At 44.7% G+C, this 25,263-nt stretch overlaps 1 protein-coding gene across 1 annotated transcript in view; it reads right to left on the bottom strand.

Annotated features, from left to right (window-relative positions):
- Positions 1-206: 206 nt before the first annotated feature.
- Positions 207-25,263, bottom strand: part of LOC147637327 (Translin family protein) — an 86,405-nt gene continuing 61,348 nt past the window's right edge. The window contains exons 3-7 of the mRNA XM_086799100.1: positions 15,352-15,431; positions 1,599-1,740; positions 1,261-1,410; positions 942-1,143; positions 207-548 (exon numbers count right to left, since the gene is read on the bottom strand). Of these exons, the coding sequence (XP_086655226.1) occupies positions 460-548; positions 942-1,143; positions 1,261-1,410; positions 1,599-1,740; positions 15,352-15,431 (663 nt within the window). The 3' untranslated portion in view covers positions 207-459. The remainder of the gene's footprint in view (positions 549-941; positions 1,144-1,260; positions 1,411-1,598; positions 1,741-15,351; positions 15,432-25,263) is intronic.

Raw genomic sequence — 25,263 nt, 5'->3', positions numbered from 1 at the left:
CTCACTTGATTGAATTTCCCCGGCCGAAGATCCTCCCATAGTTACCATTGCCCGTAGGCGCTTTTTATTCACCTGTAAGCGATGCCGCCGAGTAAGCACCTTGTGGGGTTTTGAACCCAAGATCTCTTGGTCCTAGGCTAACACCTTCACCACTTGGGCTATCACCTCATTGGCCACTTGATTGGACCTTATGAGAGACTTCAAATGAGTTCAAATTTGAATCCTACATCTATTATAAAGGCAAGCAGAGTTGGGTGCATTTGAACATATACATTTGACCTATACAGTTTGCTAGACTCACACGCATGTGAAAAAACAGGCTTATCCAAAAAAAAAAATGTCTTACAAACGTGCCAGACACCCCATTGCTTCCAGCTTACAACTTTTAGCCCATTTCGCATGTTAAAACACATCAGTTTGATGATGCACATCCACAAGGCTTGTTCTGAAGATTATTTTCTAACTCTCATCAGTTAGGCGTTCATCCATGTTATCCAGAGCAGCACCGGCAAAATATTCCGATCCTCTAACATGCACTGTGTAGCAAGCTGCTTGCAGTCACACAATACACCCATGTGTTATTTAAGATAGCTTATCATGAGTCCATGGGTGTACCATGTGTTATTTCAGATAGCTTCACGTGCGTCCATGAGTGTGCACTCGTGTTATTCGAGATAGCTTCACTAATCCAAGCCTGTGACTGTGTGCAAGCTTTCTTTTTTCTTTTTTCTTTTTTCTTTTTTGGGTTGTGTTGTGGGGTTTTTTTTTTTGGGGGGGGGGGCGGGGGGGGGTTGTGTTTTGCTGCTTGCAGTCAAACAGTCCACTCGAGTTATTTCAGATAGCTTCATAAACCTGCATGTGTGTGCGCGCGCGTGTGTGTGTGTGTGTGTGTGTGAGAGAGAGAGAGAGAGAGAGAGAGAGAGAGAGAGAGAGAGACTCACTGTTCTCAATCTTCATCAAGCTTTGAAGCATAACCTCCATTTTTTGCTTCATATCCCAGCCATCATCTACCTCCTGCAAAAGAAGGCTCAAACTGACATACAAAGACCTCACAAAGTTACATATCTCCTTGGCGGAAGACGTTTCTCCTTCCGTCACATGACTGATGGCTAGCCGCATCAGTTCACCCGTCAGGTCACAAACCTGTAAAATCACAAGACGGCTAAAATCCATTTACAATAGAAAAAAAAGAAATCATCAGTTAACAAAACTGATTGACTACTTAATTAACTTTAATGCTAGCTTTTGCTAAGCACATACCCCCAGAAGATAATCTACAAGGTTCATCTTGAAAGCACTTTCAGAAGCATCCTTGAGCTCCGAAAAGCTCTTATTCACATCATCCAGTGTAAGTAGCTTTCCATTCTTGCAAAATTCCAAGAAAGTCGCTGCCTCTACATATTCTTGCATCTGCACAAAAAGCAAAAAAACAATCCACAAACAGAAAAGAAAATGGCAGACAAAACAGCCTCCCCTCTGTTTCTCTCTCTTATCTAAAAATGAAATCCTGCAATGCTGACTTGCCTGAAAGAAAAAGTACATGAAAAAATATATATGTATTTGATCTATTTGATTTGGGTGGAGGGAAAATAAAAGACCCCCATAGAGTAAGCTCTTCTGAACTTCCAAAACTCAGGACCCTGCAGTTCCTTTGCAACACGCATCACGTGATCAGCTTTGACGGTTGCAAGATCTCTTTCCGCTTGCTCTAGCACGGCCTCCTTGTTCTTGGCATTCAATCTGCAGTACATGTGTTGCTTGATCTCTCTCTCTCTCTCTCTCTCTCTCTCTCTCTCACACACACACACACACACACACACACACACAAAAATTCTACTTTTCATATATACTACGTAATGGTAAAGACTGCCGTTCTCTAGCCATTTCTATTTTAGGCCGTTTTGGTTTCATGCAACCATGCCCCCGAATAGTGGTGCAACATGCGGATCACTCCTTTCTGAGTATTTTCCCATCCATTGCTCATAGGGCTGACTTCTTTTCTCCCCCCAATAGGCATGGCGCCGGACCAAGTGGAACCCCCCCCCCCCCCCCACCAAAAAAAAAAAAAAACGTCCACCTCAACTTCAGGCTAAGATCAAGGAAGGTGGCAGATTATGATGCTCTCTCATCTCATATGTAGCAAGCCCTTCGTCTTGCATCACATAATCTTAACAGAATTTGCAGCCCGTCAACTAAAACAAGAATAAGGCAACCTAATGTAAAGATAAGAGACTGAGAGAAAGATGGCTTTTTCTCTTTTTTAAATCAAAGGAGAACATGTGAGATCTCATCTATGGAGTGACATCTTATCCACATCTTCTAGAGAATCCGCGACACCTCACAAAATGAAACGTTTTTCCAACATATAGTTTTAGCCAAGAAACATGAAAAATATCATGCATCGTCTAGTTGTTAGGCAACTTCAAATCCATGGAAACATCACTTAACTTTTTAACTATAGAAAAGGGTCCAAAACTACGGAAAGAAAGCTTGGGATAGCGTTTGCCCACTTGTTTCAATATCTATTTCATGATGCGCAAATAGACCCAATCCCCTTCCTTGAAGTGGACATCTCGCCTAGACTTATTTGCATGTCTGCTATAAGCTTCCTGGACTTTAGTCAAGCGGTCTTTAACTGACTCAATGATTTTGGAAAGTGCTTTTGTCATTTGTTAGCCTCAAGAGATGGAGACACTATTCTCGTCAAAAGAGAAAAGAAACCTCGACCAAAGGCTGCTTCATATGGAGTACGTCCTACACTGGATGAATGACTATCATTCAAGATGGCTTGGACCGATCGAAGCCAATGTTCCCCTTTGGACCGTTGGTCATGACAGTATGACTTGAGAACATCAAAGGCCAACTGGTTATAGATTTTTGTCTAGCCGTCTGTCTGTGGATGGAATGCACTAGACAACTGTGACTTGGTCCCAAAGTTCTCAAATAATGTCCTCCAAAAATGCGAGGTGAACTTGAGATCCTTGTCTGATGTAATGGTGCTAGGAAAACCACAAATGGGATACCAATGCTTGAGAAAAAGGCGGACTACGTCCTCAGCTATGGCTGTATGCTTGCATGGGATGAGCATGCAAAACTTACTCAAGCGATTCACAATGGTAAAACACTGAGTGTTACGAGATCTGATGGATGCTAGTAGAGGCCCTACAAAGTCCATAGAGATGTCGATGAAAGGTCCGTCGGGGATAAGCAAAGGTTGAAGTAACCTAATCTTTTTCCTACGTGGAACCTTAACTTTTTGACAAATCTTATAGGCTTGAACATGTAAATAAACATCATGCCTCATTTTTTACCAATAAAAGGACCATTCCAATTTCTCGAGAGTGTTGTTGATCCCTCTATGTCCTCCAACTAAGGATTCATGGGTATCATGGAGAACAGCTGCTTGCTTTTCCTGAATGACACAGAGGCGGATCTTGAAAAACAACCAACCGTTTTGCACTGAGTAATGGCCAGGCTCAGAAGTGAGGGCCAAACTATATTGAGTACCAAACTCAGGGATATCGACATACTAATCTTTCATGCTATCTAAGTCTTTCCCAGTGATTTCAAGAATGGTAGACTCTTGCATGGTTTGGATGCTGGCCTTCCGACTAAGAGCATTTGCAACTGGGTTATGCTTACTAGGGATGTACTCGATCATTCTTCCAAGTTGTTGGAAGATCTAACTCCATCTGGCTTGCCGATCACTCCACTGGGCACTTGGCATGGTCTGAAGCAATTTGAGTGCTTGGTGGTCTGTTTTGACTATGAAAAGGTCTGTCCATAAAGAAAAGGCTTCCAATGTTTGAGCGTTGTGATCACACCTAAAAGCTCTTTGTCATAAACCAAATCATTCTTTTCGCCGACATCCAACTTTCTACTGTAGTAGGCTATAGGTCTATTCTCCTGCTGAAGAACTGCACATATGGCTACATTATTGGCATCGGTAATGATCTCGAAAGATTCATCCCAAGATGATAACTTCAAAACATGCGCTTCTGAGGCTGCTTTCTGGAGTGCACGGAATGCATCAAGCGCCTTGCCTGTACCTGTGACTTTTGGTCTACAAGTTTTCACCCCTTGAACAAGTCGGTGAGAGGTGCTACAAGGTTAGAAAACTGGTAAACATGCGTATTGTAGACTTGGCTAAAACCTATGAAAGAACAGATCTCTTGGGCAATCTAAGGGATGTCCCAATCCAAGATATCTTGAATCTTTGAGGGGTCCAATCTAATACGAGCGGAACAGATGATATAGCCCAAGTATTGAACCTTTGTAACGCCGAAGATAGACTTTTTGGCGTTTATGCAGAGCCCATTATCTCGCAAAAGTTGCAAGACTTTCTCCACATCTTTCTCATGCTACTTCGCAGTGGCTGAGAATATAAGTATGTCATCAAGAAATATGAACACACACTTACCAACCAGGACTGCGAAAATCCTGGACATCATTTTATTGAAGGTTGCGGGTGCATTGGTAAGCCTAAAGGGCATGACTACGAACTCGTAGTGACCACGCTCTGTCCAGAAAGCTATTTTTGGAAATGTCAACTTCAAAAATGCGGACCTGATCGTAACCACTCTTGAGGTCGATCTTAGTGAAAAAATTTGCACCGTCTAAACATTCCAAAATGTACTCAATTCTTGGCATAGAAAACTTATTCTTAATCATGAGTTTGTTTAATGCCATGTAGTCTATACAAAGGCGTGTAGACTTGTCCTTCTTTTGGACAACTAGGATGGGTGCAGCAAATGGTGAGGAAGATGGCCGAAGGAATCCGACTCGGAGAAGCTCAGATAACTGCTTTTCTAGCTCGCCCTCTAAAGTCTTGGAAAGATGATAGGGGAACCGGCTAGGAGGTTCTGATCCAGGGACCAAATCGATATGATGGTCCTCAAGACGGACTGGGGGGAGACTGCGCTGGAGATCGTCCCTAAGCATAATGTTCTAGTGTCTAGATAGAATATCTGCTAACAGTGGAAGTGGAGATGAAGATGAGATAGCCGCTATCGAAGAGGTAGAGCTGTCTGAGCACAAACATAAATCAATGCTCCTTCCACTCCGTTCCTGTCACATACACTCTGCACTGTAATGCATGGTGACAAGATGGCTCATTATCATTGCAACGCTGTATAGCAATAGAACCCTTTAGGATTTGATATTTGTCGTATGTCGTGACCCCATTGTAATCCTCAGTCAAGCACGAGCTACGTAGGTCATTCCTCAGCCTTAGAGAGTCAGTCAGCCAGTCAATTCCCTTAATCCACTTGGAGAGAATCATTCATGCATATAGAAGTCATAGAAGCCTTGGGGTTTGCATTTGCATTTTGTATATCATTTGCATATAGACCATGATACCATCTAGACCATTGCAGAAGCCTCATAATATCATTCAGTATTTTATCCTATTTATCTAGTATTTTTTCCATAATTTTCCAGCATTTTATCATCATTATTCTATTTTTCCAGTCGTGTAGCTTTAGGGAGCCAGTCGGCCAGCTTTATAGCCAACCAACGAGCCCATAAATAGCATTGTTTCCCATCATTCATTCATCTCATAATCATCAGCCTTCAAGCGTTTTAATGTTCAGCCACTTGGAGCTTCATCGCTTGAGCATATAAAGCATACTTCAGCAAATGCATCAGCCCATATTCAGCCAAGGAAGGAAACGCAACAAACCTGCATTTTCAGCCTTCATGCAGAATTCAGCATCCATACATATCATCGTTTTGCTACAGCCCTTTTGGTGAAGGTAAAACGCATTCATACATTCATTTTCAGCATACATTCACAGCCTACAACAGTCCCAATCAGCCCCGTCTCTCAGCCTCAGATTTGCAGCCTTCCTACATTCCATTGGAAGAGTGCATAGGCCCGAGATCAGTCATCATTGGTGCTTCGACAGCCTTGTATAGTTCAACTCGACTCTTGGTCTTTCAAAGTTTGGCTTATCTATAGTCAAAAATCAGTCCCTCAATCATTCTCTTCAAAGATAATAAAGCAAATACTCCTAGCAATAGGAGGGGGCCCTTCATTGGGTAATTTGGGACCCAATAAGATGTACGGATCTCTCTTTGTCTCGCTCATCTCTTAAAGCTTGAAGTGATAAAAGTGGATTGCTAAGGACTCCCAAAACTCAGGATAAAGAAGGCGGTGTGAGACTTGTGTGACAGGATCCTTCATTACGCATAATTCCGCTGTATGTTACACTTGCGGATAGCTCGCCGGACCTAGAGCTGAGCAATCAACAAGAAGCCAAGAATGTTTCTATCCCCACGAATCATGACGGCCTCAGAAAAACCTTTACAGATAGTAAAAGTGTCTTGTCCCCGATCGGGAATAGGCTCATAATGACGAAACCACTAGATTCCTAAGATCATGTCACACCCCAAAAGAGGCGAGACAATGAAATCGGATGTTAGGATCTAATCCACGGATGAATTGATCCATCTTGGCCTGCTCAAATAACCCTAACTGTTGTGCTAAAGGTATAACCTTACCAGAAAACTAAAGCAAGGGTGACCCATTATGTCTAAGTCCACAGAACTCATCTGCCAGGTTGGTCAAATACTGGGAAGGGAGAAATCTGGTCTTAAGGTCATGGACAAAGGTATCCCAGCGAGAAGCTGTGACACTTGTGGTCAGGTCTGTATGAAGGCTAGACCAATGCTGCCACCAAGTGACTGCCTCACCCGTAAGGTGGCGAGCCGCTACGTGGACTCTATCTTGAGAAGTTGTGATCCTAGCTAAAGGAAAAAGAGCATTCAATTGATGAATAAATTGATCAACAACTAAATGATCACACTTACCATCATACTTACTAAAGTTCGGTTGAGTTCAAATGACGGTAGTCGATGTCACGGGATTCTGGCTGGTGGCACCTATGGGTGGGGAAACTGAAGAGAGGTGTTGATACCTCACATGCAAGGCCTCCTTTTCCCGTTGGCGTTTGAGTAACATGCACTCTCGATTGAGCTCTCGTTGGTGCTCCCGAGCTCTCGTTGGTACTCCCGAGTCGCGAGTTTAGCCTAACGCCGGTCTTCTTCAAGCTTGCGTTGAACGAAGTCGGGGGTAACTGGAGGAAGGGGTTTTGCTGCTGTTGTCTCCAAGAGTTGGAGACGCTCCATAAGAAGTTGGTTCTTTGCTCGGAGTAGAGCTATGGCATCTGTAGCAAGAGGAAGAGCAAGGTCTCCTTCGGGGGAGACGTCTTCCTGCTGATGTGTACTCTCCTCTATAGACATGTTACTGAAATCGGTGGTCATGCCGGAGTGAAGTATGACCATCCAAGGATGCTCTCACGCTAGAATGCGGTGTGTGGACAAGCTGAATCTGATACCAATGTAACATGTAGCGGAATTATGCGTAATGAAGGATCCTATCACACAAAGTCTCACACCGCCTTCTTTACCCTAAGTTTCACGAGTCTTTTGCAATCCACTTTATCACTTCAAACTTTAAGAGATGATAGAGAGAGAGAGAGAGAGAGAACTATACACCTTATTGGGTCCCAAATTAACCCCCTCCTATTGCTAGGAGTATTTGCTTTATTATCTTTGAAGAGAATAAATGAAGGACTGACTTGGGACTGTAGATAAGCCAAACGCAAGACCTTTGAAAGACCAAGAGTCAGGTTGAACTGTACACAGCTGTAGAAGCACCAATGATGACCGATCTCAAGCCTATGCACTCTTCCAATGGAATGTAGGAAGGTTGCAAATCTGAGGCTAAGAGAAGGGGCTGAGTGGGACTGTTTCTAGGCTGTTTTATGCACTAGGAATGAATGAATATGAAACTTTTTACCTTCACCAAAGTGGCTGTAGCAAAACAATGAGATGTATGAGTGCTGAATTCTGCATGAAGGTTGAGAACGCGGGTACTGAAGCGATTCCTTCCTTGGCTGAATATTGGCTGATGCGGTTTGCTGAAGTATGCTCTGTGTACTCATGTGATGATGCTCTAGATGCTGTGGGATAAAACGCTTGAGAGATGATGAATGAATGATGCAAGGCTATGCTATTTATATGCTCTCATGTATTGGTCGGCTGGCTGTGAAGCTGGCCGACTGCTACACGACTTGCATAAATGGATACTGTTGGAATAATGTGGTAAAAATGCTGTAAAAAATGCTATAAAATATGATAAAAATATTGGATGATATTCCAAGGCTTCTGCCATGGTCTATGTGCAAATGAGATGAATGATATGCAATATGCAACCATTATCTAATGCAAACCCTAAGGCTTCTACTGACTCTATATGCATGAATGATTCTCTCCAAGTGGGTTAAGGGACTTGACTGACTGACCGACTCTCTAAGGCTAAGGAATAACCTACGTAGCTCATGCCTAACATATTCTCGACGGAGGATTACAATGGGGTCACGGCGTACGACAAATATCAAATCCTATACGGTTCTACTTATGTACAGTGTTGCATTGATGATGAGCCATCTTGTAACCATGCACTACAGTGCAGAGTGCAGGTGACAATAGAATACTCCAAAGGGGGGGGGGCGGGGGCGGGGGGGCCGCCATTTAGGTCCCTATGGAGCGTCAATTACGCACATCTCTCTTTTACAATTATGTGGATTAAGTGGCATATGTTTAAGGCTGTGGCCGATTTCAGTGTTTAATTGCATTCATGGTCAAGTGTTTTGCGAAACCCCCGGGCCCCCCGGAAGTTACATTTGCCAAATGTATAATTTTTTAATTGGTTGTACATCAGGTCGATTCTTTCTAGGACTATTTGCATCTAGAACAACATCTTCATGTTCTAATTCTGAAGGGAAACTTGGGTTGACACCCATACCCAATATGGCCTACGTGAGAGCTCTATGGTCTTGGAGCCTAGATCTAGTGCAGACGTGCACCTGCTTTATGCAGCCAAGGCCGGCAGCAATCTCGAGGCCCGCGAGGACAGCTTCGTGGTGGTATGGGACGTCGCGAGAAGGAGATTGGTCGGTACGTCATCCTAGTTAGCTCAGCTCGTGGCTCGGTGGGGACAGCCAAGACTGTGGGCTTGCCCACGGCTGTCATGGTTGGGAGGTGAGTCAGGCCTACACCCCCTTGTTGTTTATTCGTTTGTTTGCAGGATTCGAGTCTCGTACCAGGAACGATCACGAGGAGATCCGGTGGGGATTTCACAGTGGTATCAGAGCATACCTCATGAACGAGCAAGTTGGTAGGTAGAGAAGATAAGGTCAAAGAAAGGTATGTGTTCAAAAAAGCTTGCTGTTTTTCTGTGCATACTGTTGTTTTCAGATTCAGTATGTGTTTTTTTTTCATCAAAGAAACCCATGTTGATGGAGATGGTAGTCTAAGTAGGGTCGGTTTGCTTTGCATGAAGTACGTAAAGATTCGTTTGTGCAGTCGCATGAAACGTTGAGAGAAAACAAAAAAAAAAACGAAAAGCACGATGCTTTTGGTTGAACGCGAACGAGAGAGAGAGAGAGAGAGAGAGAGAGAGAGGCGGTTGTGGCATGCTGGTCGAACCGGGCAAGGCTAGCAGCCGGCCAGGTGTACGAAGGCAGCCCTGCTGGCGGGCGGCTAGGCCTGCGTAGCCAGGCGGCCAGGCCTGCGAAGCCAGGCGGCAGGCGCCTTGGCCTACGCAGCCAGGCGACCAGCCTGGCGGGCGCCGGGGCCAGGCCTGTGCAGGCGACCGAGCCTACGCGTAGACCAGCGCAGGGCGCCCTGTTCGTGAAACACCCAGGGGTACACAGGACACTATCGTTAGTGAAACACACTTTTTATTGGCCAAAGATGAAAGGGTATGTAGAAGAGTATGTTCTCAAGTGTCAAATTTGTAGGCAAACAAAGCTAAACGCTTTAGACAAGCTGGGTTGTTGCATCCTTTGCAAATCCCAGGTAATAAATGGAAAAGTATTTCCATGGATTTTATTACCGGATTGCCAAGAACACATCAAGGCCACGATTCTATTTGGGTTGTGGTAGATCGCTTGACAAAAATGGCTAGATTTTTACCGACCCGGAAGACTATTACAGCTACGCAATTAGCACGGCAGTTTATCGAGCAATTGTTTAGACTGTACGGGTTACCGCAGGACATAGTGAGTGATAGGGACTCTAAGTTTACGAGTGATTTTTGGAAACTTGTTTTTGAGAAGTTGGAAACAACTTTGAATTTGAGTTCCTCTGATCATCCTCGATCTGATGGCCAGACTGAAAGAGTGAATCAGATTTTGGAGAATATGCTTCGAGCATATGTATTCAAAAGATAGAGTTCATGGGAGGATTATCTTCCTATGTTAGAATTTGCATATAACAGTACGGCATATAAGTGCAGGTTTTAGTCCTTTCATGCTTATGTATGGTTTTCAACCTAGATCACTTGTTACAGTAGGATTCTCAGGACTTCAGCATGATGCAGCACGTAATTTTTTGCAAGATATGCAGGAAATGTTACTGGTTGCGAAGGAATCTATAAGAAGTGCTCAAGACCGAGACAGATTTTATTCTAATAGACATCGTTCACCCAGAGAGTTCTCTAAAGGAACGATGGTGTATTTGCGAGTTTCGAAAGATTCCGAGACTTTACGGACAGGTCGATCTCCGAAATCATCTCCTAGATACTATGGACCATTTCGTATTACACGAAGGATTGGTTCAGTGGCATATGAATTGGATTTGCCTTCTCATGTGAAAGTTCATCCTGTATTTCATGTCAGTAGACTTAAGGAAGTACTGGGTGGAACAGACCAGTTAGTTACTCCTCAAGAAATCATAGATGTCGAGGACATGACATTTGTTCCGCACGAGCTTGAAAAGATTCTTGGATTTCGTAATACGCTTATCACGGAATACAAGATCAAGTGGAAGGATCGTGTTGAGGAGGACGCTACATGGGAGACATTGACTACTCTTCTGAGAGATTACCCTGGCTTTTTAGTGAGCTCAGGAGTGAGCTCTTAGAGGAAGGGGAGTATGTCATGTGCACAGTGTGTATCTACCGTGTGCTACACGCACACAAGACTAGCTTCGAGGTTTGGGGAAGCTTGGAGCTAGGCAGGCTGATTGGCGAGTTGAGTTAGGGATAGACTAACGGGCGGGCACCCAAGTATGGACGGGCGGGCACCCAAGTGTGGACGCCCGATGACCGGCCAAGAGCCAATGAATCCAAATCCAAATTCCAGTTTAAGATCAAGTTCCATGTTCATGTCCAAGCTCTATGTTCCATGTCCAAGCTCTATGCCCAAGTTCCATGTTTTAGTTCCAATCTAAGTCCAAGCTATATGTCCAAGTTCTACATGTTCATGTCCAGGTTCCATACCCAAGCTTCAAGTCCAAGTTCAAGCTTTCATGTCCAAGCTATATGTCCAAGTTCCATGTTCATGTCCAGGTTCCATGCCCAAGCTCTACGTCCAAGTTCTCCATGTCTATGCTCAAGTTCAAATCTAAGTCCAGATCCAAACAAAGCTTGCACACAAGGTGCACAAGAGAAAGATGTGGATAATCAAGCTTATGATGACAAGTTGTAGGTTTAGTGCCCAACGTGGTGAAGGAAAACAACCCACAAAAGGACACATAGGGGTGTATGTTTAGGGTCAAGTTCACGTGGCAGTTTGATGGCTGTCAACGACACCGCGCACAAGTACAACAAGTGGCAGTAGATCTGAAGATACAGCAGTTGTACTGTGATGGCGATCGGGCAGGTGGCGTTGATCAGAAGACAATGCAACAGCTCCCATTCAGGTGGTGGCAGAGGTTCAGCACAGATGGTGACACTGGCCAAACAGGCGGCAGAGGTTTAGCACGGTTGGCAACAACTCTTGATAGGTCAGCTGGCAGCGGCGTAGATTGGCGCTGGCTAGTGCTGTGGCTAGCGGGGCTGGGTGGCGGTGGTACTCGGGCACTGGAGGCAGGCGCATTGAAGGCACAAACAGGCGTAGGTAGTCCAGCAGCAGGTTGGGATAAGGTAGCAGCAGTGCTAGTGGCTGGTGATGGTGGCACTAGCACCAGCTGGTGGTAGCAGGTGGCGTACATCCAGGCGGGGAGCACACAGTAGGTTGACAGTGGCGCAACGTGGCAGGTAGCCGCAGAGGTTATGGAGGTGGCAGCGGTGAGAAAACTCCACGCTACAAAGTTGATGATGATGAACACCTTGCTTTGAAGATGATGGTGAAAATAAACCCCAAGCTTCCATGGATGATGAGAAGGAAGGGGTTCATGCTTCTTTTATACCTTGGGAAAGCCTTGCTTTTTGCCAAAAGCTTGTCCATGCTTTTGCTTTGCCTTTTTATGCTTTGCTTTTCCCTTTTTGCCTTTGCTTTTGCTCTTTTTTCTTTTATTGATAAAATATTACTCAACTTTTGCTGCTTTGCTTTTCTGGCTTCAAGACCTTGCTTTTCGGCCTTAGAGCTGCTTTTTGAGAAAGTGCCTTTTAGCTTTTTGGTCCGGCTCAATCTCCTCTTTCCAATGGTTCCCTTGGCTCGCGGCGGTCAACCCTATTTGACTTTTTGCTTTTTCCTTCTTTTTGACCAAGAATGGTGTTTTTTCTTAATCAAACCTTATGGACCATGTCCCCATGTCTTCTTCCACCTGTCTCTTGTCCAGGCATGGGTTTCATCATGTGAAATAGAGCTAGGAGGACCAAATAGTTACATTCCCTCCCTCTTATATCACAGTTGTACTAAACTGCGGACTACAAGTGTTCCAAGTATATCCATTTGTTCCATGTATATTAAGTACTTCCATATGTTTCAAATATATCCATATGTTCTAAATATATCCATGTGTTGCAAGTACAACAAGCACTTCCATATGTTCCTAGGTACTAGCCCCATCTGGTGAGCTTGTGCATCTAGTCTTTCCCTATATCTAAGGTGTCATCTATTCATCTGGTAACATCTCAATGCCTTTTCTTTGACCGATGTCCTTGTTCTTCATGTTACATCTTCATGGCCTATCACATGTGTTAGATAAAATAAATGCATACTTACCTCCTACAAAAACTAGACACAAGCTAGTCAACAAACAAGTATGCATCATTCGCGTCTACTGGGTATTCCAGGTACTAGCCAGGTAGTCTGCAGCCCAATGGACTATCACATGCCATAAATCCAAGCATTGTCTATACATCCAAAACAACACACAAAGTCAAAGAAATTCAAACATACATCAATATGCAACGCACAAGTAATGATCCTCCTGTTCATGGATTGTTTCATCGAAACCGTGTTGAGCCATCAAGTTCTCGAGGAAACCGCTCAAACTATCCTCAAGGCCATCTGGTCACTAGGACCGCCTAAGAGTTCTTCCATAGTCATCTGGGCCATCTGGTAGCATCGACCGCCCGACTACAAGATCCAATATAGTCATATGGGCCATCTGGTAGCATCGACCGCCCGACTACGAAGTCCAATACAGTCATCTGGGCCATCTGATCGCAATGACCGCCCGACTGCGAAATCCAATACAGACATCTGGGTCATCTGGTTGCAATGACCGCCCGACTGCGAAATCCAAGATATCTAGCATCATTGCCTCCCATATACAAATCTTGTTCTGGCATTGTTACCGTCCAATGGGCCATCTGGCATCATTGCCACCCATATACAAATCTTGCTCCTTGGACTATCCGGCATCGTTGCCACCCAACTAGAGCATGTCCAAGTAACCATTATAAGCAAAATAATGATCAATTCTAGTCCAATATATATACAATGAAGAGGACTAGAGGCACAGTCCCTCCCTCTTGAATCTGTCTTGATCGCAAGACGTCCATATTTGTACTTCAAATACATCTACACCAACTACTTCCTCATAAGCTCGAAGTATATCTAGATAGTCCTAGAAGTACTTCTCTAGCATCCATTTCCCATTCAATAGCAAATAATTCTTGAATTCCAAGAGGAACTTTCTGACTAGTGTCTTTCCTCTTTTTCTCACAGAATGAAACACAATCTGTTCTAGGTTTTTTCATCCGTGATGGATCCTTCAATACAAGCTCCTCTGGGGGTAACCCTGTACATGGTTTCCATAAACTGTCATGGAAGGCATTATATATCTAAAAGGTCCAACCAATGACATACATGGTTGATCTTCTTGGTATCGTGAAAAAAGATCTATATACCATCATTCCCTCACTTTGGCAATCCAATCCATAACAATACTCTCCGATAGAAGATTTAATGGGTGCAATAGTCCTGCTAGTTTTGTCGATCAAACGTGACCTTCCAACGAACCAAACATTCACGAATCATAAAGTTCAATGTCCTTTTTTCATAGTAGGCCAATAGAAATAGCTCTCCAAAGCTTGAAGTGTAGTCAAGGTGTCTCTATGCCCCATGTAGAAAGGAGCATGGCACTCTTCCATTACCTTGTCCTCAATTCCTTGTGTCATATATTGGAACTAAAACATAGAACTTGGGCATAGAGCTTAGACATGAAGATGGAACTTGGTCTTAGACTGGAATTTGGATTTGGATTTGGATATTAGATCTGGTACTAGCCCGGTGAGAGATACTTGTGGGTCATCCCCGTGGTGTGCTCGGCATCAGAGATCTCATGCCTAGACATAGACATCGACATCGACTTGGATATCCTACATCGAAATATTTGTTTGCTTTGTATTCATTGATTGTATTGATCCTCGTGGATTGTTCCTAAATAAATTCCTAAAAGGGGGCGGGGCCTGTTCCCCGCTCAGTGTGGTGTATTGTGCAAGATCCCTATTCCCTTCTCTCTCTCCCCTCTCTCTCTAAAGCTTTATCTCTTGGACACACGGTTGAGACTATCACTGCACGCCCTGCTGGGCTTACAGACATTCTCCCCCCCCCTTCTGAAAAGTTGTCCTCAACTTTGAGTTCAGTAAAAAGCTCAATACAAATGCTGGTTATGTTCTCCCCCTCTTCTGAGAAGTTGTCCTCAGCTCTACGCTCCAAAACATGCCCAAAGGTATAGCATGCCCTATCGAGTAGAGTAAATTCTCATGAATCCAATCAACATCAAGATATCTAGATACGAGCATAAAAGCCAATCGAATCAGAAACATTCACCAAGTCCATGGATCTCATTTGTAATAACACATATGATTGAATTCAAGAGAATGTCCCAAATTTGTGCCAAGATAGCAATCTTCCAAAATATCATAAGCATATCCTTGTTAATGGATGAGACGAATAAAGTCCCATAACTCCATAAAAAGTTTAAACGCTAGCAATTATGCCTAAGACATAACATCTTGAAATATCAGCACCATATGTAAGATACAAGCGAAAAAGCCAACTGTATCTGCAAAATTGAACTCATAGACTATAATCCATCCATTGGAAAGCAAGGAAGAAACTTCATGCAATGTTAAGATTACACTTGTGAATCTGAAATATGACTCACCTATGAACCTGAAATATGACTTTCTTACTGTACATGGTCACATCCCGGCTTGCCTTCACCAACCTCTCTCGTTTCTCATGCTGCAAAAACACATATGACTTAGTCTCTCTCTCTCTCTCTCTCTCTCTCTCTCTCTCTCTCTCATGTTGCCAGATGACCTTGGCCCCCTAGACCACGACCACCACTAGGCCATCAGGCCAAGATCGATGTGATTCTTACATGTCACTGACGCACGATGGAGGACTCTTCTTCTCAGCCCCTCTTCACTATTTCAGATCTTGTGGCCACCCTCTCTTGCCCGATGATGAACCTCCTCCATGGACCCCTCCCCTCCATAGATTCGGGATAGAGTGCATTATGATCATTCGTTAGTATGCTCCCCCGTTTGTTCTGTGCATTTACCTAGCACTTAGCTTCAGTTACTAGGTTTCCAGTTTCAGTTTCAATTTCAGTTTTCCGTGACGATGATATTCCACACGGACACTTGTAATCATCTTTTGTCTCATAGGCCTATTGGGCCTTTTGTAAGATGTAAATCTCTCTCTCTCTCTCTCTTTCTTTCTCTCTCTCTCTCTCTCGTGAGGGATTTGGTCCACTCTCCAGGATCATTGACTTCTAGGACCAGCGTTGCCTAGGCCTCTTCCTGCTTGAGCTCCGCAGACACAGGGAGACCTTGAGAGAGCTTCGGCCCCAGCCACCCCGCCCCCTCCCTCACCAACCAACCATCACCAATTTCTTCCGGACCCAAGAGGTGGAGGACACCGATATAGTGGATCTTGTGGACCCTCCACGAGCTGCTCCGGACCTACCTCGCCCGAGAGGAGTTACCTCGGACCGAGCCTCCACACTCCAACGTGCCTGACACACCCCCCCCCCCCCGGGTCGGCCACGATCACCTTATCAACTCCATATCCAGGACATGCTCCACCGCCATCGAGCTACCTTTCCACGTAACATAGATAAGGGAGACCTCTTGGCCATACTCATTAGCCGCATGCTTGATATTTTGGAGAGTGGTATACCATCTACTCGAACCTGATGTTGCTCTCATGTTTCTATGTTCTTAGTATTCCATGATGAGTTTCCATGGACAGTTTTGTATCACCCAAGTGAGATAGCTATGTTTCTGTTTTATTTTCTATTCCATGATGAGATATGATAGGCCCATTGGGTCTTTAGTAGACGCTTAATATATCTTTCTTCTATCTCTCTCTCCATCAAATTCTCTCTAGTGTTTTGTTCTCTCTCTATCTCTCTGCAGATGGCGTGAGCACCTTCGTGCTCCCGTGTGTTCGCGCTGCGCGTTGGTTGCTCTCCCCCTGTTCGCACCATCCCCCCCTCCAGTTGATGCGCCTGTTGTGGGCTGTTCTGGTGCATTGTTGTGCGCTGCTTTGCTGTGTTGTTGTTGTGCCTGTTGTGCTGTGTTGCGCTGCTCTGGGGCGCACCCCTCCGACGCACGTTCTCCCACCCACCCTTGCACAAGCCTCCAAGGCAGCAACTAGGGGGAAATAGGCACAATGAACCTACAGGAGCTGGTGGCATACATCAAGAGCGCTGCTTTGCTGCCCTGTCGTTGTGCTTGTTGTGCTGTGTTGCGCTGCTCTGGTGCACACCCCTCCGACGCACGTTTTCCCACCCACCCTTGCGCAAGCCTCCAAGGCAGCAACTAGGGGAAAATAGGCACAATGAACCCACAGGAGCTGGTGGCATACATCAAGACAGTGGAGGACAGCACCAAGAAGGCGCTGGGCGAACAGAAGAAGGTGCTAGACAGGGTCCTGAACCAACATGAAAAACAGTTGGAAAGCCTCTGCAAGGAGATACAAGGCAAGAATAACAAGATTGAAGAATTGGCAGCAAAGGTGAACCACCAGGAGGAGGAGATTTGGATGTTGAAAGAGACACAGATGCAACAACTGGAAATGCCAGAGGCTGCCCCAGCGATAAGGGAAATCTGGGCAGAAATGGAAGCCCTAAAGGCTACGGTCAAGGACCATACAATGTAGGAAGGGGAACTGAATATTCAGAAGGGTCTAAGGACGGACTTGGAGCAGCTGAAGGCTGCGAGCGATAAGTTACGGGAAGAATTGCAGACCACCAAGAAAGATTGGGTGGAGGTAGTGAAGAAGCACAAACCCCCACAAAGCATCACACAAGAGACTCTCGAGGAGGAGAAACGCAAGAAGGATAGGGTCCTCCATGTGCGAGTGCGGGGGCTACAAGTGGGGGCTTCCCCCAAGGCAGATGCCATGACACTTTGCTAGATGATAGGAGTGGACGGCATCGCCCTCCCCTTTGCAGATACATGGAGGGCAACCAAGGATATGACACGAGAGTGGCCCCTCATCAGATTCTCTCATGCCACCAGTAGGCAGGTCTTCTTAGACAGACCGGCTGCCCTCAAGGGCACCACAGGTGTACATAGGAGATGATCTCACCCCAGCACAAGTGGCACACCGGCATGAGGCAATGGTGACAGTTCATGAGGCCTGTAGAGTAGGAAAGTGAGCTATCTACAGAGATGGTAGGGTCATTATCATTGAGTGTCGTCCCAAGTAGGGACGCGGGGTCCATGAGACCAGACACCTGAGGTTAGCAATACAAAACTGCAATGGCACCCTGTGGTCCAATCCAGGAGGTTTGAGTGAGATTCTCACAAGCAGGTATGTCATTTTCTATACAGAGACTCATCAAAGCCCTAAGAGGGGCTTACCATACATAGCCGGGTATAAGTTGGAGTTAGCTTTCCGAGGTGAGACCCACACAACAAGAGTACATGGCTCCAAAGGGGTAGCTATCCTTTTTAGATCCCATCTCCGAGATTCTCAGTGTCGTCCGGAAGGACGAGGATGCATGGTATCTTTAGGTGCAACTACAACTTAGCAGTGACAGAGTCATCCACATTGTTGTGTGTTATTTTGCACCCACCACTCCCCTTACGCCGCACAACATAGCCAGTCACTATGGGGATATTATGGAGTTCTCACAGCTGGGCAAGTCCTCTTGCTCGGGGACTTCAACACCAGGACAAGGAGTCAACAGGTCCCACTACTTCATCTGGACGACCCTATCAGACTACAGGAGCTAGGCATCACTAACACGGGGCTACAGAGATCATCACACTGTTGGAAATTAGCGGCTACTTCCCAGGCCGAAGATCCACTTGATCCTAATAATTACAAGACAATCATGATTGGCCACACATTGGCCAAACTCTATGGATAGGTGCTTGTCAAATCCCCACGGATCTCCTCGTGATCATTCTTGGTACGCGACTCGAAACCTGCAAACAAACGAACAAACAAACAACAAGAGGGTGCAGGCCTGACTCACCTCCCAACCATGACAGCCGTGGGCGAGCCCACAGTCTTGGCTGTCCCCACCGAGCCAGGAGCTGAGCTAACTAGGTTGACGTACCGACCAATCTCCTCTTCGCGACGTCCCATACCGCCACGAAGCTGCCCTCGCGGGCCTCGAGCTTGCTGCCGGCCTCGCCTGCATAAAGTTGGTGCACGTCTGCACTAGATCCAGGCTCCAACACCATAGAGCTCTCACAAACTCGCGAGACTCTCTATATCTCAAAAACTAACCTTGGCCACCCTTTTATAGGCTCTTGGCCGGTCATCGAGCGTCCACACTTGGGTGCCCGCCCGTTAGTATATCCCTAACTCAGCTCGTCAATCAGCCTGCCTAGCTCCAAGCTTCCCCAAGCCTCGAAACTACTCTTGCGTGCATGTAGCACACGGTAGATACACATTGTGCACATGACATACTCCCCTTCCTCTAAGAGCTCACTCCTGAGCTCACTAAAAAGCCAAGGTAATCTCTCTGAAGAGTAGTCAATGTCTCCCATGTAGCGTCCTCCTCAACACGGTCCTTCCACTTGATCTTGTATTCCGTGATAAGCGTATTACGCAGTCATCTTTCACGAAATCCAAGAATCTTTTCAGGTTCGTGCGGAACAAACGTCATGTCCTCAACATCTATAATTTCTTGAGGAGTAACTAACTGATCTGTTCCACCCAGTACTTCCTTAAGTCTACTGACATGAAATACAGGATGAACTTTCACATGAGAAGGCAAATCCACTTCATATGCAACTTAACCAATCCGTCGTGTAACACGAAATGGTCCACAGTATCTAGGGGATAATTTCGGAGATCGACCTGTCCGTAAAGTCTCGGAATCTTTCGGAACTCGCAAATACACCATCGTTCCTTCAGAGAACTCTCTGGGTGAACGATGTCTATTAGAATAAAACCTGTCTCAATCTTGAGCACTTCTAATAGATTCCTTCGCAACTTGTAACATTTCCTGCATATCTTGCAAAAAATTACGTGCTGCATCATGCTAAAGTCCTGAGAATCCTACTGTAACAGGTGATCTAGGTTGAAAACCATACATAAGCATGAAAGGACTAAAACCTGTACTTGTATGCTAAATACTGTTATATGCAAATTCTAACATAGGAAGATAATCCTCCCATGAACTCTGTCTTTTGGATACATATGCTCGAAGCATATCCTCCAAAATCTAATTCACTCTTGAGGATGATCAGAGGAACTCAAATTCAAAGTTGTTTCCAACTCCTCAAAAACAAGTTTCCAAAAATCACTCATAAACTTAGAGTCCCTATCACTGACTATGTCCTGCGGTAACCCGTACAGTCTAAACAATTGCTCGATAAACTGCCGTGCTAATTACGTAGCTGTAATAGTCTTCCGGGTCGGTAAAAATCTAGCCATTTTTGTCAAGCGATCTACCACAACCCAAATAGAATCGTGGCCTTGATGTGTTCTTGGCAATACGGTAATAAAATCCATGGAAATACTTTTCCATTTATTACCTGGGATTTGCAAAGGATGCAACAACCCAACCAGTCTAAAGCGTTCAGGTTTATTTGCCTGACAAATTTGACACTTCAGAACATAATCTTCTACATACCCTTTCATCTTTCGCCAATAAAAAGTGTGTTTCACTAATGATAGTGTCCTATGTACCCCAGGGTGTCCAGCAGAAGGGGCGTCGTGACACTCCTTAAGAATCTTGGACCTAATGTCCGGGATCTATGGTACACAAATTTTGTCATTACGGAATAGTAAACCATTTCGAATCATCCACTGGCCTCCGGCAGCCTGAATGGTAGACTGCTCAGTCATTGAGTCTTGGTCAATCAATGAGCTCCCGTCCTGGATCTTCTGCCAAAATGGACCAAAATAACCATCAGTCCTCCAAAGCCCTCTCAATGACTGAAATAAGGCAGTAGAAATCTCGCTGAACGACAAAGTATTCACCTCTCTAATTCGACTAAGCGCATCTGCAACACTATTCATGGACCCTTTCCGATAACGGATCTCAAAATCAAAATCTTGCATTAACTCCGCCCAACGAGCTTTCCTTCCTCTCAAATCATCCGCATCACACACATACTTGATTGACTGATAATCACTCAATACCACAAACTTGGAGCCATATAAATAATGTCTCCAAACCTTGAGAGCATGAATCATAGCATAAAGCTCCTAACTTTTTACTTTCAAAAGCAACTGGTCTACCATCTTGAAATAGAGCAACCCCGATAGCATAGTCACTGGCATCAGTTTCAATAACATAATTCCGACTAGGATCAGGTAATGCTAAGATAGGTGCTTCCTTGACTTTATCTTTCAAAAGTCTGAAGGCCATATCCAAATCGTTATTCCAAGTGATAGGCTGATTTGACTTACGTCCACGACCTTTCAATAAGTCGGTCATCGGTAGTGTGAGCTGAGAGTACTCCCGCACAGATTTCCGAAGAAAAACTACAAAACCGACAAGAAAACGAAGTTGTTTCACTGTACGCGGTATAGGCCAGTCCAGAACCTTCTGAACTTGGTCATAGTCAATGCTCAATCCGTCTCTAGTGATCTTGTGTCCCAAGTAAATGATTTCGGTCATAAAGAACTCACATTTACTTAACTTAGCATATAGTCGATTCTGTCTTAAAATAGATAAGACAATCGTGAGGTGTCTGACATGATCCTCAAGAGTACGACTATATATCAAAATATCATCCAAGAACACCACCACAAATTTCCACAAATGTTCACGAAAAAGATCGTTCATCATTTGCTGGAAAGTGGCTGGAGCATTGATTAACCCAAAAGGTAATACGAGAAACTCGTAATGGCCCTACCTAGTCCGAAAGGCGGTTCTTTCGACATGCCTTTCATGAATACGTATTTGGTGATAGCCAGTACGTAAATCTATCTTCGTGAAATATTTCGCTCCTGCTAACCGGTCAATCAGGTCATCTGATCTAGAGAGAGGATAACGGTTCTTAATGGTCAGCTTGTTCAATCTCTTGTAGTCTATACACATTCTCCAGGTATTGTCCTTCTTTCTCCTAAGCAACACAGGTGCACCCCAAGGTGATTTACTTGGACGGATCTGGCCCATCCTTAAATAATCTTCGAGTTGTTTAGCAAACTCATCTTTCTCAGCTTGGCTCATCCTGTAAGGTGGAATACTGACAGGATGAGCACCAGGAATCAAGTCAATACGATGATCTACTGCCTGTTCAGGTGGTAAACCTGATGGCAGTTCCTTAGGAAATACATCTTGAAACGAATCAAGTATCTTCTGTAATTCTTTGCTTTCAAACACACTTAATTCATTTACATTCATGGAAGGGATGAGAAAAGAAGAAAGTGGAATCAATACACAATGGAAAGCGGTATACAAAGAAGAATCCATTACATTTCCAAAATCAATCGTATTTACAAGAGGTCCCTGAGAGGGATGAATATAATCACCTAAAATACTATATTGGGTATCCCTATGCTGAAAAGAAAAAATATGACTAGACCAATCTATCTCGACTTGAAGAGTCTTAAACCACTCAATCCCTAATAACAAGTCTACATTTTCTAGAAGCATTACATAGCATTCCAGAGTATCTTTGTAGTCCTGAATCTGGATTGGAAGCATCTCCACCTTTCGATCCCATACTTGCCTTCCCGCAGGTAGGCGTACCTCGTAGGTATGATCGCTGGGTGTCGTATCAAGACTCAATTTCTGCACAAGTTTGTAGTTAACAAAGTTGTGTGAGCTGCCAGGGTCTAGAAGAATGTGAATCTTATGGCCATTCACTTCTCCATAAACTCGGAGAAGATCATGCAAGCCAAATACTTTAGAATTGAAAAGACAATCAGAACAAGTACTAGGGCGAGAAAGTACAGTAATTGACGTACCTGTCAAAGACAACTGGTTAGCTGCCTTTGGCTTGGGTCCTGCGTTCGTCTTGGTACCCTTTTGCTTTGGGCACTCGTTACACATGTGTTCTTTTTCTTCGCAGATAAAACAACGTCCTTCCTTCTTGAGCTTTAAAGCCCTAAGGAGTCGTTTCTTCTTCGCTGGTGTCGAACTAGAATTCTTCGAAGGTTGGTCCGAAGACTTGCCTTCAGTCGTGTTAGCCATAGGTGCGAAGAACTTTCTTTTATGCTTGTTTTCCTGCTCGGTAACGGGTTTTGACTTGGAACAGACCATTGTATCATCATAGATACGAGCTGAATGAATGGCCTCGTCCAATGTTTTACATTTGTTATTTTTAACTAAAAGCCTCCAAAAGCTATCTTTGGCTTTTGCTTTTGCGTTTTATATATATATATATATGGATATATATATTCTATATTTTAAAAAAAAAATAAACACTTTTAAACCTTGAAGGAGGGGTTTGTAAACTTTTTATTAAAAAAATTTAACTTAAAAAAAAAACGAAAGCCCCAAAAAAGGCGTATGCTTCCCTTGTTTTTTTTTTTCTCTCTTTCCTCCTGGATTAACCCCGCTAATTGAAGCTGCCGTCGATTGAAGCTGTCGGCGCTTGCTTCCTTCCGGCGCTTGCTTGTGCACAGTTGGTCTGCGCCTCCCTCGCGTAAGCTTGGCCACAAGGCCGCCTACGTAGGCCTGGCCTGGGCACCAGCCCACCTAGCCTAGGTGCTGCATAAGCTTGCTTGCCGCCGCCAGGCTACGTGGCTGGCTGCCTACATACAGAGCCTGGCTGCCTGCCTGCCTGCCTGCCTGCCTGCGTACAGAGCCCGCCTGCGCACAAGTCTTGCACACGTTTGTGTGCGCATATGTATACTTGGCCAACTGCACTCCATAGGTGTGCTTGCCAGCCTGCGCACTAGCGCCTGGACACGTGCGCCGGAGCATGCTACACAGCCTGCCAGCGAGCGACTGCACGAGAATACACGCCCTGACTACGCGTACAAGTGCTAAACAACACAGCCGTCGACTCTCTCTCTCTCTCTCTCTCTCTCTCTCTCTCTCTCTCTCTCTCTCCACCGGCGGAGACTACAACAGAGGATCAGGACCATACTAGCACGGCATGGGAGACGTCCAGTCAGAGTACTCACCATGGAGGACATTGAGGATATCCGCCATCGACCGATGAGAGAAATCTTGTATGATGCTTACCTTTGTTGCTGGAGTTTTCTTCCCAGATGTTATCCATTAGGAGCTCCTAGTACCGTACTTTTCCTCATAGTTGTTTCAGTTTCAGTTAGTTGTTTAGTTATTTTTAGCTTTCCTTACACAGACATTGTATCAGATCCACCAATTGTTGTAACCTTTTTGGTCTCATAGGTCATTTTGGCCTTTTGAAGACGTTAATATATCATTTCATTTCATTTCTCTCTCTCTCTCTCTCTCTCTCTCTCTCTCTCTCTCTCTCTCGTTCACAGCCAAACATACCTTTTGGGAGCTTTTAGTTTTTTTAGAAACCTTTATAAGCCCCCTTAAGTGGGCTTCTTTCCACACATCTCTCAAGTTTTCAAGCTCTCAAGCTCTCAAGTTCACTCGCACTTTTGTTGTGCAAAGATCAAATTTTCTCTCCACTTACCCTCTTCACGATGTCGACCCAAGAATCGGAGTTGGAGCCCCTTGTGGAACGTGAAGGCTTGCCGGCTACAGAAGGTACCGATGCTGATCTTTTTGACGATTTTGTGTCAAAATCAGATTTCCAAGTGTTCAAAGTAGCTCTCGAAGCTTCTTCGACGGAACGTCAGGCACAAATCGCAGCCCAGATGCAAGCTTTACAGAACTCCATCGCTCTATTGACCACTACCCTCTCTACTCTCTCGGGTATCGATACCTTGGCTTCTGCTTTAGGCCCCAACATTACTCCGGAACCGTTTGGGGACGAGCAAAAGCAGCACACCAAGGAGATAGTGGACACGTGGCTACATAAGTGGCAAGTTCACTTTCCGTTTCATCCATATGATGATGGAAAGAAGATCCAGTTAGCAGCAGGTTTCCTGTCCGGCAAAGCTTTGCTTTGGTGGAAGGAACTCAACCCTAAGCCAACGACTTGGGCACAATTCGAAGACGTCTTTAAGAAAGAATTCCTTGAGAGAAAGAGAATGATTATGATGATGTTGCTCGGTTTTCAGCTTTGACCATGACCTCGCAGCACCTCACTTATGAGGTCTACCTCCAGAAGTTTCGAGACTTGCAGATGAAAGTTACAAAGATGGATCCTACTACTCTTTTGGGATTTTTCGTATAGCAGGTTTACCAGACTCGTACCGATTACAGGTTAAAAATAACAAATGTAAAACATTGGACGAGGCTATTCATTCAGCTCGTATCTATGATGATACAATGGTCTCTTCCAAGTCAAAACCCGTTACCGAGCAGGGAAACAAGCATAAAAGAAAGTTCTCTGCACCTATGGCTAACACAACTGAAGGAAAGTCTTCGGACCAACCTTCGAAGAATTCAAGTTCAACACCAGCGAAGAAGAAACGACTCCTTAGGGCTTTAAAGCTCAAGAAGGAAGACGACGTTCTATCTGCGAAGAAAAAGAACACATGCGTAACGAGTGCCCAAAGCAAAAGTGTGCCAAGACAAACGCAAGACCCAAGCCAAAGA

This window comes from Cibotium barometz, chromosome 6 (assembly GCF_041138505.1).
Source record: "Cibotium barometz isolate CiBa-2024 chromosome 6, ASM4113850v1, whole genome shotgun sequence".
NCBI lineage: Eukaryota > Viridiplantae > Streptophyta > Polypodiopsida > Cyatheales > Cibotiaceae > Cibotium > Cibotium barometz.
Note: the sequence above shows the minus strand (reverse complement) of the source record. Positions and strands in the feature narration are given on the sequence as shown.